Below are 19,686 nucleotides of genomic sequence, written 5' to 3' on the forward strand. Positions count from 1 at the left end.
TGCACCTTGTGTATTGTATTGGACTGTATTTTAAGAGGCACTGACATGAAAATAAAATTTTGACATAAGTTTTGATCGGTTTGGGCCCGAGCATTCAGATCACAACCAATCGGTAAAACAAGCGGGAAAAAGTCAGTGTTCAGCGCAGTCCTCTCCCAGCTCTGTGTCACGTAAGGAGATGGCTGCACAATGGAAGTCTATGGGACACGTCTCTTCACTCTGACACAGAGCGGGGAGCGGCCCAGTCAGGATCAGTCAGAACACACAGACCAGACTGATAAAAATGTTTCACATGTCTATCTGATATGTAAAAAGTTTATTTTCATGACAGGTACACTTTGAAGAACTGTTCAGTAAAGTTTCCAGGTATGTCAAGAAACTTGATGTCCTTCACCAACACACTGCACGACGGGGATCAGTGGCGCACCAACCATGGAGGCAGATCACGCAACTGCTAAGGGGCACGTGTGGCAGGTAGGCCTGGGCTCCCCCTGGCACAGCATGGCCTGCTCCCATGGTACTAGCTGCGATGCTCCTGGAAGAGCATCCCAGAGCGTCTCGCACCCAAACCCCAACAGTGTCTCAGGGCGGCTATTCCTCCACCCCCGAGACAGCATCTTAAAGCATGAAAGTAACACACCACAACCAGTATCTCAGGATGTCTCATTTTCTTTCCATTGGAATAAAACTTGTTTTTTGCCAAGATACCAGGCCCAGAAGAAAGACAGACCCCCAGATCGGACATGGGCTGATCTGGAGGAGCAAGCAAGTGCCGACTTGTCAGGTCAGCGCTCGCTTGCTCCTCGTTCCCTGCTTGCTGCTGGCGCTATTACAAGCGCTGACAGCGAGCGGGTAAGAGGGGGGGGGTCTTGGGAGCCCATAGGAGATATCCTATTGCACAGAGCGACGGCCAGCAGACCGTCGTTATTGTTGTAATTTTGTTCAACATGTTGAAAGACAAGGATCAGTCGACATCATGCATGTCGGCTGATTGTTGCTTTTTAACACTAGCTATTACACCAAGCGGTTATCAGACGTAACGGCCCATAATCTGCCAAATCTCTTGGTGTAATAGGCATTTCATGTGAATGTGTTGGTGAACTAGATTTATCAAACATGGTGTAAAGTGAAACAGGCCCAGTTACCCCTAGCAACCAATCAGATTCCACCTTTCATTTTCCAAAGAGTCTGTGAGGGATGAAAGGTGGAATCTGATTGGTTGCTAGGGGCAACTGGGCCAGTCTCACTTTACACCATGTTTGATAAATCTCCCCCCTACTGTTTTATCTGCAGACTAAAGCACAAGAAATACCGTCACACAAAGTAAATACACGTTACTGACCACAATGTAACATGTGATTTCCTTATACAAAGTACAATAAAAAAAAAAACACTAAGTAAACAGAACAAGGCACAGGAGGTTTCTGTAAAATGCATTTAATATTTATATCTTTTGTAAATCAAATATTCCAAACGTGAAATGTCCGGTTTTCTGGAAGGCAGTTCTGGTTAAGTATTACAGACTTTCTCCACATAATAAGGGTTGTACATAAACTGCAGCGAAAAGAAACCATCAACATAAAAACCTTATAAATATACCTCTAATCTTCATATATTGCATAAAAATAGACATTATCTTATTGTAGCTCTTAGAGGAAAATACCTAAAAGTGAACGCCGCTCGGTCTATAAACCCTCGAAACGGATAAAGTACGGCGACGGATAACAGAAGCTCACACAAGAGGAAAGGTTACCGCTGTTCAGGCCCATCTAACATGCGTTTTAGCATCTGTATTCCAGCAAACAACCAGATCCAGAGATTGGTTGAGATACAGATGCTAAATTATAACTGTGTTAAAGAGGTTATGAAAACAAAGAGCTACTTTCTAGCAAAAACAGCGCCACCCCTGTCCTCAGGTTGTGTGTGGTATTACAATTCAGCTCCATTCACTTTGATGTAACTGAGCTGCAATACCGCACCCAAACTGAGGACAGGAGAGGCGCTGTTTCTGGAAGAAAGCGGCTATCTTTTAGTAAGCCTGGATAACTAAGGTCACATGAAGTCAGTCTATATATTATAGTGTGGGATGCTGCAGTAACAACAATATAGGATCCATTTACATAGCATTAGATTTATTCTGTAGCATTCTATATATTAACCACATTATTTAGAAAATAATAATAATTTCCCATTATACAGATGTCCTACTATCCTTATAAACTGCAGCTATTATCTTCTCTATCAAACCACAAGAATGAGGCAGAATAAATGGCCGCTAATCCTGTAGGTCACTGTTTTCTATAAGGGTCAGATAATAAAATGCAGATGTCTCCAGTTTAGGTGCGGTTTGCAATTAAGCTCCATTCACTTTAATGGAACCGACCTTAACTAGAGACAAGAGCGGTGCTGTCTGTGGAAGAAAGTGGCCATGTTTTTCTAATGCTGGATAATCCCTTTAAAACGGGTCCAGAAATATACTGAGACTTTCCAATATCCTTCTTGTAAAAATGTTTCCCCAAGCTTAGCTCCTGGGATTAGAGGCAGCAGTCAGTCTATGGAAATCAACCCTGGCAAAAAAATTTAAAATTTAAAGTGTCACTGATGGTTTTTTTTTTTTTTTTTTGCAGAAATCAATAGTACAAGTGATTTTAAGGAACTTTGTAATTGGGTTTATTAGGCAACTATGCCATTATCTGCATTGAAAAATCCTTTTCCCAGGATCCCCCCTCCCTCCTCTCTCACATTCACTGCTCATTATCAAGAAATCTCGACTCTTTTACATCACTCAAGCCCTGTCTGTTCTATGGAGAGGGGAGAGGGGAGGAGGGAGAGTAGTCGGCAGCAGAGAGCAGAGAACAGAGAGAGCTGTGTGAAAGCTGGTATTCAGAGGTCAGAGAGGTCAGTGCAAACTTCAGAGGAGATAGCCCGATGATGTAGCTGTAAATTAACTCTTTGTTGTCCTATTTTGGTGCCTCATCTCCACCACCTCTCCCCTCTACATAAGAGAACCATGAAGACAGGGGGAGAGCTTCAAACTGCTTTTTCATAATAAAAATAAATTTTTCACCTAATAAACCCAATAACAAACTTTCTTAAAATCGTCTGCACTATTGATTTCTGCAAAAAAAAATCTAAACGACAGTGACACTTTAATAGCTGAACCTTCCGGGTTCGTGAAACACCCGCAAACAAATGGACATCCATCTTTTACATCAAGGGATGACGTATGTTTTTCCCAGACACAGAGCCCCAGTCTCATGATCGGTTGAGATTCTTTTTAATTAAATCTACAAGGGTTGTGATTGCAGGCAGTTTTGCAATTTTTTGTTGTTGTGTTTTCTACGTTTAAATCAACGTTTATACATGTCTCCCCTTCACTGTGCATACTGCTGGGCATCCACATTCAGGAGCAAAGAATCCTGGGGGTGCTTGCATTGTATGGTCGGCTCTCCTGTCACACAGCACCAAAACCTCTGTAACCTCACAGTGACATTATACATAACAAAGAGCATTGTTTCCTGGTAAGCTGCAGTTTGGCTGTATGTGTAACATTGATTTAAACATAGAAAAATAAAGCGAGTCTATTGCAAAACTACTTGAGATCATAACCCCTGCTGATTTCTTAAAAAATGTTTTTTTTTTTAAACTGTGACAGGTACGCTTTAAACAATTTTTTGGGTCAAGAAAGCTAGGTGTTCATCCACAAAGAGTGGCGATTCCATAATATTTTCCCCAGGTTGTGTATTAAGCGCCCACTTTCTTTAGAGCTCCCCACCCAAAGGTTTACGACCTATACAAAACATATATCTACGGGGACGTGGACAATCTAAAGAACCGGCCGCTTTACGTTCATGGCGGTTGATGGTTATATGAGGGGTTGTGGAAACCACATGCAGGCAGTCGCTAATAGAATCTGCTTTCATTTCCATAGGCCGAGGCCACACATGCGGCTTTCTCTCACTTTGAGAGTCCATTATTAATTGGTCATAAATACTTGTGGTGAGAAGAATCCTTTCAGCTAAAACCACAGTGCTAGTAAAATGTAAGGAAAATGGATCAAACTGAGCTCAAAATGCAAATAAATAGTCTGTACAGCCACAAACCATTGACCTGTCTACATAAGGAAGGCCTGGCTATAGGACAGGATGATGGAATGACACAATCCTATGGAAACACATGAATCCATACTATAGGGTATATGTCACAGCAGAGAATTTATCATCGTCGTCTCATTATATATACATATATAAATTTGTCTCAGCAATAAAATAATTTGAAAAAATATTCACACGGATGTAAGTGTATAACAGGCCCGTGTTGTTTTTGTATTCCCTTAAAGGGGAACTAGGCCAAAAAGATAAAATAAAATCTTTCAAATCAACTGGTATCAGAAAGTTATACAGATCTGTTAATTACTTCTATTTAAAAATCTCCACTGTTCCAGTACTTATCAGCTGCTGTATGTCCTGCAGGAAGTGGTGTTTTCTTTCCAGTCTGACACAGTGCTCTCTGCTGCCACCTCTGTCCGTGTCAGGAACTGTCCAGAGCAGGAGAGGTTTTCAATAGAGATTTGCTGCTGCTCTGGACATGTCCTGACTTTTAAATGTAAATGACTTCTATTTCAAAATCTAAAGTCTTCAAGTACTTATAAACTGCTGTATGTCCTGCAGGAAGTGGTCCTGCTTTAGCTTTGGCTGTCCAGGCATGATGGAAGTTGTAGTTTTGCAACAGCTGGAGGGCCGAAGGTTCCCTACCCCTGCCCTATAGAAAACCTCTCCTAACATGGACAGAGGTGGCAGCAGAGAGCTCTGTGTCAGACTGGAGAGAATTCACTACTTCCTGCAAGACATACAGCAGCTGATAAGTACTGGAAGACAAATTACAAAACTGTAGAACCTTTTTTACACCAGATGATTTGAAAGAAGAAAAACTTTGCCGGAGTTCCCCTTCAGTTGTGAAGGGCTAATATAACAAAGTATATAAATAGTTATCCCATATGATAGCGTAAGGCAAAAAAAACCAAAAACATAACATAAAAAGAAGATTTTAATGTCTAAGCACATGACAAATATCCCTGCTAGTGCGACACATGGCTTTCAATACCCGACCTGATGATCAGTGATTATAGATGATTTACTGGATAAATAGCGCTTAGTGCCAAAGGCCAAGCGTAAAGCATATGTTCATATACAGAGCTATACTAAACAATGATGCATACATACACTGTACACTGGGCATTGTATTACAGACAAGTCGCAGCTAAGGGGTCACTCCGACTGACACATGTGCAGAGACTATTTTACACTTTGGATGTATGGGTTAGTATGTATATGACAACGCAATGGACATTGTGAACATAGTAAGTGATGCTGGGTGAAGGCACTCTAAGCTCATCTTCATCAGGGGACACAAGGGTGAGAAAACGTCACCGTTCTTTCTCATTGTCTCTAGATTTAAAAGGCATTTTGCATAGTCTTTGTACTAAACAGATCGTCCCGTCATCTTCCTGTCGCCCCCTTCGCTTTACGACTTTGCCCCTTTGCTTGGCCAGTAAGTGCAATCATGTTTATAAGGTGTAGAAAGAAAGAAGAGGAGGAGGAGGAGGAGGAAGAGGAAGGATCCTCACAAATCTACATGGAAAGTCTAGAGTCTGGGATGCAGATGAGCTGATACGGTGACCTGTATTCTAAGTGTGTGAATGTCTTCATGTATAAGGCACCTTTATATTAATAACTTATAAGGACTGTCCTTACTGGCGTATTAAAGGGGAACTCTAGCAATTTTTTTTTACCTTTAAAACCAACTGGTGTCAGAAAGTTATACAGATTTGTAATTTACTTCTATTTAAAAAAAAAAAAATTATTCCAGTTCTTATCAGCTGCTGTATGTCTTGCAGAAAGTGCTCTCAATACAGTGCTCTCTGCTGCCACCTCTGTCCATGTCAAGAACTGTCCAGAGCAGTAGCAAATCCACATAGAAAATCAACTGCTCTGAACAGTTCCTGACATGGACAGAGGTGGCAGCAGAGAGCACTGTGTCAGACTGGAGAGAATACACCACTTCCTGCAGGACATACAGCAGCTGATAAGTACAGGAAGACTGAAGATTTTTAAATAGAAATAAATGACAAGTTGATATAAATGTCTAAAAACAGTTGATTTGAAAGGAAAAAACTATCACCAAAGTACCCCTTTAATAGTCACTTCCCCTAGTATCACCAACAGGCTGCTTTTTTGGTGTGAACGTAAGAAAACTGGAGAATGGTTTTCAGAACAGAGAGTCCTAATAGTATGTTAACACTAAAGTCACAATGTTCAGTATGCTTTCAGCTCCGGGGGCTTCTCTCCAATAAAGGTGCAGCGCTCTCTAGTATCACTGGTACTGCCTGATCAGCAAGGGTAAGAGAAGTCACAACCCAATGATCAGACATCATATCCAAGAGAAACCTGCTAAATGTCTTAAAGAAACCCCTATTTAAGAGGACCGGTCGCCTCTCCCAACGTGTTTCTGTGAATAATTATACTCTCCATGAAATAATAATTCAGCTGCATTTTTCACACTTGATGTTTCTCTACAAATTTTTGAATAAAATGACCACTTTGGGGCGTGGCCCTATAATAAACGATGATTCAGAGTTGTTATTTATAGAGTATACAAGTACTTACTAAAACCGACTGGTTAGGAAAGCTCCTATTTAAAGGGGTACTCTGGTGATAAAAAAATCTTTAAAATCAACTGATGTCTGAAAGTTAAACAGATTTGTAATTAACTTCTATAGTCTTCCAGTACTTATCAGCTGCTGTATGTCCTGCAGGAAGTGGTGTATTCTTTCCAGTCTGACACAGTGCTCTCTGCTGCCACCTCTGTCCAGAGCAGGAGAGGTTTTCCTACGGCTCTGGACAGTTCCTGACATGGACAGAGATGGCAGCAGAGAGCACTGTGTCAGACTGGAAGACTGGAGATTTTTTAAACAGAAGTAAATTTTAAATCTATATAACTTTCTTGTCCCACTGATTTGAAATATTCTTTTTTAGCCAGAGTACCCCTTTAAATAATTAAAGTGTACCTGTCACAACAGCACACTTCTGGAGACACAACAAGACCATAGGGCGCACAACTTACATCAGATCCAATGAGCGTCTTTAAAAGATTATGGTCCATATCCATGGAGATCCGAACTTCCAGATTAACAGAGGAACTCACCTCTCATCCGGAAGCGGCCATGATGCCACGTCCACTTTAACGTTCCTTACACTATGAACCACTAAAGTTGCAGAAATTGACTTATACAGACTTTACCCGCCTTGTTGTTATATACAAAGAGTCAATTTTTACAATAAAGAACCAATGTGAACTGTTCCTTGTCTCGTATTGCTTAAACATTTCAGGAAAGAGTATATAATAACCTCGAATACCGAATGCAAAGAAAGCTTCCAAAAATCACCATTAAATAAATGATCCTTTGGTAAAACAGCAAAAAAAAAAAAAAAAAAAAGTTGGCTAATTTTAATAAATTACTTCATTCTTCAACAGTTCTAAAAAAATACACGGTCGGGCAAAAACTCGAGTAGAATGTACATGCGCGGACTGTATAACAAAGTACAAAAACAGAACAAAAAACAGCATTTCCGTAGGTAGAATAGGTGTGATATCAAAGTATTTATTCTCTTTTTTTTTTTATTGCTTGATAAATTATTGGCGGCGTGGTCGTATCCTGACGCCAGTTTGGAAGAGTAAGCAAGCTGTGGAAGGTGAATCCCGCTCCACATAATACTGCCATTATACGGGCAAAGGCACTAACAGGCAAAAGTCTATAGGAGTCTAGCGGAGTCAGCGACTCAAGAGTTTTAGTTTGGTAAACCAACTGACCAGTAGTGAGGGCTCCGCCGCGGCGGTTTTGGATGATGAAGCGGTGGTGGTATGTTTTCTGGAACCTTCCTCCTGGTATGGCATTGTCGCACTATTGTGTAAGTCCATGTTCAGAAGACCGCGGCTGCCCCTGATATAGTCCGTTCCTCTGATCAAATGCCTCTCGGTCGATCGGGTGAAATAATTCCGAGACGAGACGTTTTCTTCAATGATTGGTGCTATCCTTTCGTTACTGAAATATCTGGAAAGTGCTTCATCGCCTTAAAGGGATAAAAAATAAAAACCCTTAAAATGTAAACATCGTTGAGGTAAGAATAGAGGAGGAGTTTAAGGGGAACTCCGGCGATTAACTGGTGTCAGAAAGTTAGGGTCCTATTCCACGGGCCGACCAGGGCCTGATCAACAATGTAAACGAGCGCCGATCTGCTAGATCGGCGCTTGTTTACTGTACCTATTACACGGCCCGACAACCGTTAGCGAGGGCTGCAAGGACATCGGTAACAATGTCCCTGCAGCCCTCGCTAACGGTTGTCATAGTTTACTTTGCATCATACTTTACCTATCCAGGCTGCAGGGCTTCTCCTTCTCCCGGTCCTGCGTGCAGCAGCAGCAGCTTCGGAGCGGCCTGTCTGAACTGACAGACCGCTCAGCCAATCATTGGCCGTGGCAGTCCTGGCTAGTGATTGGCTGAGCAGTCTATCAGCTCAGACAGGCCGCTCTGAAGCTGCTGCTGCGCGCAGGACCAGGAGGAAAAAGAAGCGCAGGAGAAGACCTGCAGCCTGGATAGGTAAAGTATGATGTTTTTAAATCGACCGAAGATTTTAAGTTTAAACCTAAATAAACGATCATTGGTTGATCGTTCTCTCTATTTCACGAAGCCATAATCTGCCGATTATCACTCCGTGGAATAGGCCCCTTATAAAGATTTGTAATTTACTTCTATTTAAGAAGTACTTATCAGCTGCTGTAAGTCCTGCAGGAACAAATCCACATAGAAAACCTTTCCTGCTCTGGACAGTTCCTGACATGGACAGAGGTGGCAGTAGAGAGCTCTGTGTCAGACTGGAAAGAATACACAACTTCCTACAGAACATACAGCAGCTGACAAGTACTGGAAGGCTTGCAATTTTTAAATAGACGTAGTATAGAGTACTCCTTTAACTATATTAAATACATGGCTAGGAATTAAAGTGTATGCTATATAAGGAAGTTGTCCAGGGACATAACATTTATTCCAGAATCGTTGGGGTGGTGTAAAATAATTTATTTTTACACCACCCCAAGTAATTTTTCTCTAGTTCACTAATTTACCTTTTTTCCCCATCAGTCTATGCCTCGAGTATGACTCTGTAGACACAATCCAGCTGGCTTCAGCGGGCATAGATAGAGGACGTGGCTTACCTATTCAATGGGATAGAAAAAAAAAATATTTAGAAAAACACAGAAAATACCAATAAACTTACTGCATTGGTTCGGGCAGCAGGGTTTTTAGTCATTTTGTTTTTACACTTTTAAATTCAACATAAACCGTCAAAACTGTGAGTAAAGGATCTGGAATCAATTTTAACTACTGTGTTTTTCACTTCTAAGACGCACCTGACTATAAGACAGAAAAACATATTGCATGCAAATTAAACTTCCCTGGTGGTCTAAGGCAGTGAAAGGGTCAAAGTTTATTGAAATGACAGGGCCACTTTAACACTCTCCATAACAGTACATTATTCCCACACATACACAGCTCTGCTGCATCATACAAACTCAGCTTTGCTACATTAAAATACACACCCAGCTCTGCTGCATGCACAATATACACCCAGCTCTGCTGCATCATACAAACTCAGCTTTGCTACATTAAAATACATACACAGCTCTGCTAGATAAACGTTCTCACTGACACACAGTGCTACTACATCAATATACAGACATATATCTCTGCCACATGACCATACACAAACAGCTCTGCTGCATACACACACACACAGCTCATATAAACGTACCCACAGAAACACACACCTCTGCTACATCACCATATACAAACAGCTCTGCTAAACAGAGACACACACAGCTCTGCTACACAAACATATCCACAGACACACACCTCTGCTACACCACCATACACAAACAGCTCTGCTGCACAGAGACACACAAACACAACTCTGCTACATACCCATAGTACTTTCCCATACAAAAACAGCTCTGCTACATACACAGAGACAGACACACGTGAACATTTTAATACAGATTGTTCCTACCTATAGTATTCGTATCTGGGCTGTACATTCCTCAGTCAGTTGGCTAATCACATGACTGTGACATCACTAAAGGTCCTGCAGGTCCCTCAGCTCCACTTCTCAGATGGGGCTTCTACATGTAGGAATCTGGATGTGATGCACATCACCCTCAGATTCCTCTCCTGCCTGGAACTGATCTCACTGATAGGAGGGAGAGGACTGTGCAGCTGCACAGTTCACTCAGCAGTCTGGCATAGTGTTTAGAGATGGAGCATGCTCGAGTCGATCCGAACCCGAACTTTCGGCATTTGATTAGCGGTGGCTGCTGAAGTTGGATAAAGCCCTAAGGCTATGTGGAAATCATGGATATAGTCATTGGCTGTATCCATGTTTTCCAGACAACCTTAGAGCTTTATCCAAGTGCAGCAGCCCCAGCTAATCAAATGCCGAACGTTCGGGTTCGGATTGACTCTAACCCGGTTCGCTCATCTCTACTAGTGTTGAATCAGGAAGTAGTCATGGTGATCTGACACTGTTGGGCCGCCCTGTCTCCGGAATGTAAGACGCAGGCACTATTTTCTTATGAAGTGAAAAATACGGTATTTATAAGGTGCTACATGTCAAGATATCAGATGTCAGCGGTAGGAACTCGTATCCCCGGGTCACAAAAGAGGAGTCTTCTAAATATTCTACATTCCACCTAAAAGGGTCATTTACGATTTAAATCCATTTTACATCGTACACAATAAACTACGCATTATTCCATTATTCCTAACTTATGTATGTATTGTGTGCGACAGTTTTGATCCGTTTTCTATTGACTTCCACTATAAAAAAAAAAAAAAAAAAAGGATCTAAAGGGGATGAAAAAGCGTACACAAAAATGTTGTCGCCCATGTTTTGGTGTATGCTATAAAAAGGGATACGTTTTGTAATCCTTTTTTTAGATAGGAAATCAATGGAAAAACAGATGCACAAAAATACATCTGTTTTTTTATCCGTTTTTTTGCATAAAACAGATGAAAAACAGACTGCAAAAACGCAGTATGAACCCAACCTTACTGATTCTTCTCTGTTGATGGTCTCCGGCGTCCCGTGCTGTTATATGACACGAACTCTGGATAACACAGTGCTGTATATAGTGATACCAGGAGGCTGCGTAACACACAGCACTGGAAGAAAGACGCTCTATGGGCTCTATGACATCTGCTCATATCTCTTTAGACTAGGTTCACACTGCGTTTTTGCAATCCGTTTTTTTCATCCGTTTTTTGCAAAAAACGGATGAAAAACTGATGAAAAAAACTGATGCATTTGTGTGCATCCGTTTTGATTCGTTTTTCCATTGACTTCCATTGTAAAAAAAAATGGATCAAAACGGATCCGTTTTTTTTAACGGACACAAAAATAGTGTCAGCTACGTTTTTGTGTCCATAAAAAAAAACACGGATCCGTTTCAATCCCTTTTTTTTACAATGGAAGTCCATGGAAAAACGGATCAAAACGGATGCACACAAATGCATCCATTTTTTTTGCAAAAAACGGATTGCAAAAACTCAGTGTGAACCCAGCCTTATTGAAAGGTTTTTATTTGATTTCCCATATTAGGCTGGGTTCACTTTGCGCTTTTGCAATCTGTTTTTTCATCCGTTTTATGCAAAAAAAAAAAAAAAAAAAAGGATGAAAAAAATGATGCATTTGTGTGCATCTGTTTTGATCCGTTTTTTTTCCACTGATTTCCTATCTAGAAAAAAATCAAAAATGGATCAAAATGCATCCTCTTTTTAGCGTACACAAAAGCTTTGTTGACCACGTTCTTGCTTACACTAAAAAAACGATGGAAAAAAGGATGTATTTGCGTGCATCAGTTTTTCCATCCACTTCTATTACAAAAAAAAATAAACAGATCAAAACGCATCCTTTTTTTGTTTGCGTACACAAAAAAGTGGTCGACCACGTTCTTGTGTACGCTACAAACGCATGCTTTTTGATCTGTTTTTTTTTTTTATCCTCTTTTTTTATATTGGAGGTCAATAGAAAAACGGATGCACACAAATGCAGCCTTTTTTTCATGTTTTTTTTTTTTCTTTTGCATACAACAGATAAAAAAAGGATTGCGAAAACGCAGTGTGAACCTGGCCTAACTTCTTTAATAATATACACACACAACATGAGGAAACAGTATTGATGGTCCCAGCTTACCATACATTGGAGTCTTGTCCCGTAGCTTAGCCGGCTGTACATGCACCTCAATAGGATAGGTGGGCAGCTGATCAGAGTCTGCTATAGTAAACCTTCTCCTTCGGCTTTCCTGATCCAGAAAAGAGTTTGGAGATTCGGAACCTTTGGACTGTGGCGGTGGCTCCCTGTAGCCGCTGTAACTGAAGCTCATCTTCTCATCTCTAAAACAAAAGGAAACAGGTAATTATTATATACAGAATACATTATTTGTCATCACAGCCAAAAACAGCATTACACAGTTCACTGCATAATATGTTAAAGTGGGACTCCGGCAAAAAAACGTTTTTTCTTTTAAATCAGCTCGTGTCAGAAAGTTTGTAATTTCCTTCTAGGTAAAAATCTCCAGTCTTCCAGTACTTATCAGTTGCTGTATGTCCTGCAGGAAGTGGGGTATTCTTTCTAGTCTGACACAGCGCTCTCTGCTGCCACCTCTGTCCGTGTCAGGAACTGTCTAGAGCAGCAGCAAATCCCCATAGAAAACCTCTCCTGCTCTGGACAGTTCCTGACATGGACAGAGGTGGCAGCAGAGAGAACTGTGTCAGACTGGAAAGAGTACACCACTTCCTGCAGGACATACAGCAGCTGATAAATACCGGAAGACTTGAGATTTTTTTAATCGAGGTAAATTACAAATCTCTGGCATTTTCTGGCACCAGCTGATTTGGCAAGCCCTTAAACTTCAATTTATACCTGGGTGCAGTTCGCAGCGCCTTTTATAATAGTTTCTTTATACATACCTCGGGGAGTAAGGGACTCTTGGTGGTGGAGGAATGTAAAGATCAAGAATTGCTGGCTTCTCTTTCTTCAGTGAGGTATCCAATGTGCTTTCAGGAGACTGTGTTGTAGTCGGCGGTGGACTTGTCTAAAATGACATAAAAAGTGATTAATAAAGGGGAACTCTAGTGATCCTATACAAAAATAAAATGCACAAAAAGCTTATAGTTGCACTCACCGATCCACCACCTATTGTTTGACACTAGAGATAAGCGAACCTGGAGCATGCTCGAGTCCATCCGAACCCGATCGTTCGGCATTTGATTAGCGGGGGCTGCTGAACTTGGATAAAGCTCTAAGGTTGTCTGGAAAACATGGATACAGCCAATGACTATATCCATTTTTCCTTATAGCCTTAGGGCTTTATCCAACTTCAGAAGCCACCGCTAATCAAATGCCGAACGATCGGGTTCGGATCTACTCGAGCATGCTCCAGGTTCACTCATCTCTATTTGACACCTTTACAACTTGTCTACGCTGCTCCTAGCCACAGATTGATACTTTTATACCTGGCCGGGAAACTACATCTCCCAGCATGCATTGCACTTCAGAACTAACGGCCGGGTACCTGTACCTGTCTAGTAGTATCCCCCCACCCAGGCTCCATGTGTCTTTGCTCTGCACAGTTAACAAAGGCTTTAGGTCTTTTAGGTCTTAGCTGTGTTTTTTTTTTGTAATCTTGGTAACCCCTTTAATTTATAATCTCATACAACCCAGTTATTGGTATTTTCACCAAGTTCTATGTATTAAACAGTGAAACGATATCCGGATTAGACGTCGCACCTGCACAAGAGGAGGTCTCCATCTCAAGTTTTTTAGAGGGGCTGGGGTGAAGTTGAACGTTCCTGTAGGTCTCTTCTTTAGAAGCAGCGTGACCTCCCCAGAGTTATCTCTCAGTCTTGCTACAAGATTTTTCAATTGCCATCCAACCTTAAAAAGTAAAAAAAAAAAAAAGTTCTACTCAAAGCTCAACAACATATAATAACAATATAGCTATTAAGATGGCTAAGTCACATGAATCAAGAAAATCAATATAATCAAGAATCACATCACTACTACTCCTAAGTATGTATTCTCCTAAGTGGTGTGTTCTTCCTAGTCTGACACAGTGCTCTCTGCTGCCACCTCTGTCCATCTCAGCAACTGTCCAGAGCAGCAGCAAATCCCCATAGAAAACCTCTCCTGCTCTGGACAGTTCCTGACATGGACAGAGGTGGCAGCAGAGAGCACTGTGTCAGACTAGGAAGAATACACCACTTCCTGCAGGACATACAGCAGCTGATAAGCACTGGAAGACTTGAGATTTTTGAATAGAAGTACAATACAAATCTATATAAATTTCTGACACCAGTTGATTTAAATATTTTTTTTTACCAGAGTACCCCTTTAATATTCTATTTTACATCTGTTCCCAGCCCCCTGTGTGTTGCTCTGCACACATAAGGACAAGATGGTATAAGAAGGCTGTGGCACATGGCAGCAAGGTTGAGTAATAAACTTCTACTTCATGCCAGCAACAAGTTAAAGGGGTTCTCCAGTATTAGAAGAACACGGCCACTTTCTTCCAGAGACAGCACCGCTCTTGTCTACAGTTTGGGTGCAGGTTTTGTAACTCAGTTCCATTGAAGTGAATGGAGCTTAATTGCAAACTGCACCTGACCTAGAGACAAGAGCTGTGCTGTCTCTGGAAGAAAGCGGCCATGTTTTTCTAATGCTGGATAAACCCTTGAAGAATAAGAGGAAATTGCCTTTGTAGTTTATACATTTTTACTATTTTGTATCTTTCCGTATTTTTTGCTAAATGCTGCTATATAAAACAATAGAAAGATAACTTACCACTGTCTGATGGTTAACCTGTATCACTTCATCACCTGCATGAATCTTCCGGGAGACATCAGCCGGCGACTGGGGAAATGGGAGAAAGGAAAAACAAATGAGAGAAGATGCCCGGACCTGTCTTCAGCAGTATCTGAGGAGCTGCGTCTGGGGAGCGAGCGGGATGAAGTCATCTTCTAAAGACAGTATCATAACAAGGCTTGGAGCTCAGGATGGTAGGTGGCATTTTTTATATTATAATCTCCATTTTTGCATTTAAAGGGACTCTGTCAACTCCGACAAAACCCCCTTCATCTATAAACTAAAGTTATCTGTAAATTGGATAAAAGATGCTGATTCAAAATCTGGCAATTTTAGTTTTCTACTCTTTAAGTCTGCAAACTGGGCATGCATATGGATAGTGAGGACTACTCAGCTACACAATATAATGGAGAGGACTACTTAAAGGGAATCTGTTGATAGGTTTATGGCGCCTTAAATGAGGGCAGCAGAAATGCTGAACAGATCGGTGTATTACTTACACCATTCTGATTAGCCGTTCTCCTAATATGCAGGAGAATAGGATTCTTGCCAAACCCCTTATCCTGCCCTCCAGCTGCTGATTAACAGTTGACTGCCTATACACAGAATGAATAGATAACTGCCAATCAGCAGCTGGTGGGCGGAGTTTTCTGCTATTCATGGATATCCTGGACTAATGAGCACATGCACATAATGGAGCTGGATCAGCTGCACAGAACAATGTAAGTGATACGTCATTCTGTTCAGCTTCTCTGTCACTAGTTTATGCTTCCCTGAAATAGGACAGCAGAAACCTACCGACAGAGTCGGTAACGTACCACACTAATGGTGCGTTTACACAGACAGATTATCTAACAGATTTTTTTAATCCAACGTCAGGGACAGACTATAAACAGAGAAAAGATGTCTCCTCTTTTCAAATCCATTCCTGGCTTTGGCTTAAAAAAAAAAAAAGTCAGATAATCTGTCTGCGTAAACACACCATTAAACAGCGTAATGATTGCAGGCATTTAGCTGTTTCAGTACGGTTCAAGAAATTCACTTATCTATACTTACCTGTCCGCACTCCCTCAGTGTACTACTTCTCCGGTGTTTGTTGAGCCCCGCAGCTGCAAGAATCCCATTCAGCCGATCGCTGACTGAGACAGGACAGCGCCATGGTCAGTGATTGGCTGAGTGAACTGTCACTCTTGAGACAAGAGTGACAGCGCACTCAGCCAATCATTGGCCGCAATGCTATCCCGTCTGAGTCAGTGATTGGATGAATGGGTTGGAGGTGGCTGAGGACACCGGGGGGCGGGGGGGTGGCTGTTGCGGACAGGTGAGAAAACCATTTATTTTAGTTTTTTTGATGAGTGTCTGCCATCTTTCCTAACTAGTTTTGTACAGAACCAAACTTTTTGCAAAGTTTAGAAGGAATCTCATTCAGAAGGTTCGGTTCTCATCTCTACTGATAACTTTTGATGTTTGATGCTGGCAAACACGGATCCAGCCATAGGCAATAGCCATGCTTTCCTGGCAGCAATAGGGTGGCATCCAACTTCTGCAGCAGCATGGAATCAAACAACGAGTGTACGAGTTTGGAGGACATTGCAGAACCCGAATAGTTTGACAGATCCGCTCTAATTTTTTAATGACAATGACTATTTAAATTTAGGGGGTATTATGGAGGCGACATAGTCCATTTAAACACACAAAAAATGCTAAAAAACTGGAGAAAAAAAAACACAGGAAATATCTCCCCGTGCAAATGTTTACTGGTAATTTGTCTCTGAGCAGTCCTCGAGGTGAATGTTGTGCTGGTCATTCACACTTTAGGGGAAAAAAAGCAACATTCTTCATACTGCGACAACAAATCCCATAGCAACAAACATGGTGTCAGTCTCCTCACTGAGCAGGCGGTAAGCGGATAATAAAGCTCGTGCTCCGCCGGCCGGGAATGAATGTCACCTTTTACCCAGATGCCTCATTAAAAATGGGCTTTACCTAAAACACCTTAAGCAGAGGGGAAAACAAGCTGCCCATTCTTTCCATACAACTGCTGCCTGTCCTCTTGGTAAGCTGCAGACATGGGCAAAGGCAATGATGGTGGAGAACCTGTGGGTGGAGGAATGTTCCATAGGAAATCCTGATTCACTGGCCTGAGCTTATAATGGAAGAACTAGACATGTATGAACCTCTCGTCTGTAACACTTCACTTCTTTTATATCTTCCTCAATCCTTTATATCTTACCTATACAGTGTTTGTGGTAAAACTATAATTTTCTTTGCTTTAAAGGGGTACTCCGCGCTCCCCCTGCGTTCTCCTATGTCATCTGCGATCCCTGGCTGAATGATCCTGCCTCCCCTTCCAAGATGGACTTGTCTGAGGGTGACTGCCTGCTCAGCCAATCACTGGCTGCACCACTGTCCTGTTTCAGTCAGTGATTGGCTGAGCGGGCTGTCACTGCCAGACGAGTCCATCGTAGAAGATGAGGCAGTATTCTTTAGCTGGGGTCCGAAGACAACGTAGGAAGATACTGGGGGAGTGTGAAAAGGTGATAATAGACTGTTTTCTATGTTATTCCCAGGGGCAGCATCATATTAAAGTTAATTTTGGGTGAAATACCCTTAAAGGTGTAGTTTCCAAAAAAAATTCTTTTAAATCAACTGGTGCCAGAAAGTGCCAGAGATTTGTAATTCACTTCTATTAAAAAGATAAAGTCTTCCAGTACTTATCAGCTGCTATATGTCCTGCAAGAAGTGGTGTATTCTTTACAGTCTGGAGAGCAGATGAAGTTTTCTATGGGGATTTGCTGCTGCTCTGGACAGTTCCTGAGAGGGACAGAGGTGGCAGCAGAGAGCACTGTATCAGACTGGAGAAAATACACCACTTCCTGCAGGACATACAGCAGTTCACAAGTACTGGAAGACTGGACATTTTTTTTTTAAAAAAGAAGTAAATCACAAGGCAGGGTTTACACTACGTACCTGGGTCACAGAACAGCCAGTGTTACTGAAGATCATCCCGGTTGATCTTCATTTCTGCTGAATTCGGATGCAGGCGCACCTGTCTGCGCCGGCATCCAAATTCACCACTGCACACAATGGAGCGTGCGGCCGGAGCCGCACGCTCCATTGTGTGAACTGACAGGTTTTCTGTGGCTGCTATGCATTGAAAACTGCAGAAAACTGACATGTCAGTTTTTTGTGTGGCAAGATGGAATCCCGACCAGAGCGTATACTATGTGTATACGCTCCGGCTGCGATTCCATTCATTCAAATGCAATGTATGTTGTTTTGCATAAATCACGGCCGTTGTTGTAAATTGCAAATTGTAAATCTGTATAATTTTTGATACCAGTTGGTTTGATTTTTTTTTTCCCCTTTAAATCTATATCTTGTTATTTGGTGTGTGCATATTTGAGCTAAACCATGTTTAAGACAATGGAAACAAATGTTCTTAACCTCACATATGTTAACAGTTTATTATATATATATATATATATATATATATATATATATATATTTACCGTATATGGTGGTCCAAAAGTAGGTGGACAGTATATGTAATAGGATTATGAAGGGGGAGATTTATCAAACATGGTGTAAAGTGAAACTGGCTCAGTTGCCCCTAGCAACCAATCAGATTCCACCTTTCATTTTCCAAAGAGTCTGTGAGGAATGAGAGGTGGAATCTGATTGGTTTCTAGGGGCAACTGAGCCAGTTTCACTTTACATCATGTTTGATAAATCTCCGCCAGTTTCACTTTACACCATGTTTCATAAATCTCCCCCTTCGGGGGAGATTTATCAAACATGGTGTAAAGTGAAACTGGCTCAGTTGCCCCTAGCAACCAATCAGATTCCACCTGCCATCCCTCACAGACTCTTTGGAAAATGAAAGGTGGAATCTGATTGGTTGCTAGGGGCAACTGAGCCAGTTTCACTTTACACCATGTTTGATAAATCTCCCCCTTTATAAACCTATTACACATACTGTCCACCGACGTTCGGACCACCCTGTATGTATATATATATATATATATATATATATATATATATATATAGGCATTTTCCAAAGCTATCAATATGTCAGTAACACTGATTGCAAATCAGAGATGGTTACACTAAACCAGCAGAGAGCTCCAATAGACTTCACTTACATTTTCTGTGGTTCCTGTAATGACATGCAGTCCGTCATACGTGGATTTGATGTACATTCCCTAAGGAGAAGAAAACAGGCAATGGTCACATGTATCCCAGTGCATTACACGGCATACTGGTGAGAGCAGAGAAGGGACAGACGGCAATGGAAACATTTGTGTAGAGGCTTCTGGGTCGGGAAAGTTCAGCATCTGTTCTTGATTTGAGAAGAATGTGAGTAATCGTTATATTTATTATTAATAGTTCATTTAAGAAGCGACCGAGTGTAATATAAACTCTATTGTGCCGACATCGAGCAACAAGCAAAATCTCAAATCAACTGAGATACAACGCCATGAGTCTAAAAAAAAAGTTATAGGATACAGTCTGCAAAGGTTTTATATGTCTGTGCTGAGATGGTTTAGAATAAGAGAGGCTTTATGAGCTGCGATAATGCGAACGTGGGGTCATTACCATCTTCACGGTAAACAAACATTTCCTGGCATGATAAAAATCTCGAAAACGTCTGAATTAAGTTTTATTAAAAGGGGTACTTCTGCAAAAGACGAATCAGAAAGTTATACAGATT

The 19,686-nt window shown here is 41.4% G+C and overlaps 1 protein-coding gene across 2 annotated transcripts in view; it reads right to left on the minus strand.

The window, feature by feature from the left end:
- Positions 1 to 6,019: 6,019 nt before the first annotated feature.
- CNKSR3 (CNKSR family member 3) overlaps positions 6,020 to 19,686 on the minus strand; it is a 66,554-nt gene continuing 52,887 nt past the window's right edge. The window contains exons 6-12 of one of the 2 annotated variants that reach the window (XM_069955380.1): positions 19,118 to 19,177; positions 14,952 to 15,020; positions 13,899 to 14,045; positions 13,079 to 13,203; positions 12,303 to 12,502; positions 9,181 to 9,270; positions 6,020 to 8,129 (exon numbers count right to left, since the gene is read on the minus strand). In XM_069955380.1, coding sequence (XP_069811481.1) covers positions 7,831 to 8,129; positions 9,181 to 9,270; positions 12,303 to 12,502; positions 13,079 to 13,203; positions 13,899 to 14,045; positions 14,952 to 15,020; positions 19,118 to 19,177 — 990 coding nt within the window. In that variant the 3' untranslated portion in view covers positions 6,020 to 7,830. The remainder of the gene's footprint in view (positions 8,130 to 9,180; positions 9,271 to 12,302; positions 12,503 to 13,078; positions 13,204 to 13,898; positions 14,046 to 14,951; positions 15,021 to 19,117; positions 19,178 to 19,686) is intronic. The other variant, XM_069955379.1, reaches the window with a different exon arrangement.

The sequence above is a fragment of the Dendropsophus ebraccatus genome, chromosome 15 (assembly GCF_027789765.1).
Source record: "Dendropsophus ebraccatus isolate aDenEbr1 chromosome 15, aDenEbr1.pat, whole genome shotgun sequence".
In the NCBI taxonomy this organism is placed as follows: Eukaryota; Metazoa; Chordata; class Amphibia; order Anura; family Hylidae; genus Dendropsophus; species Dendropsophus ebraccatus.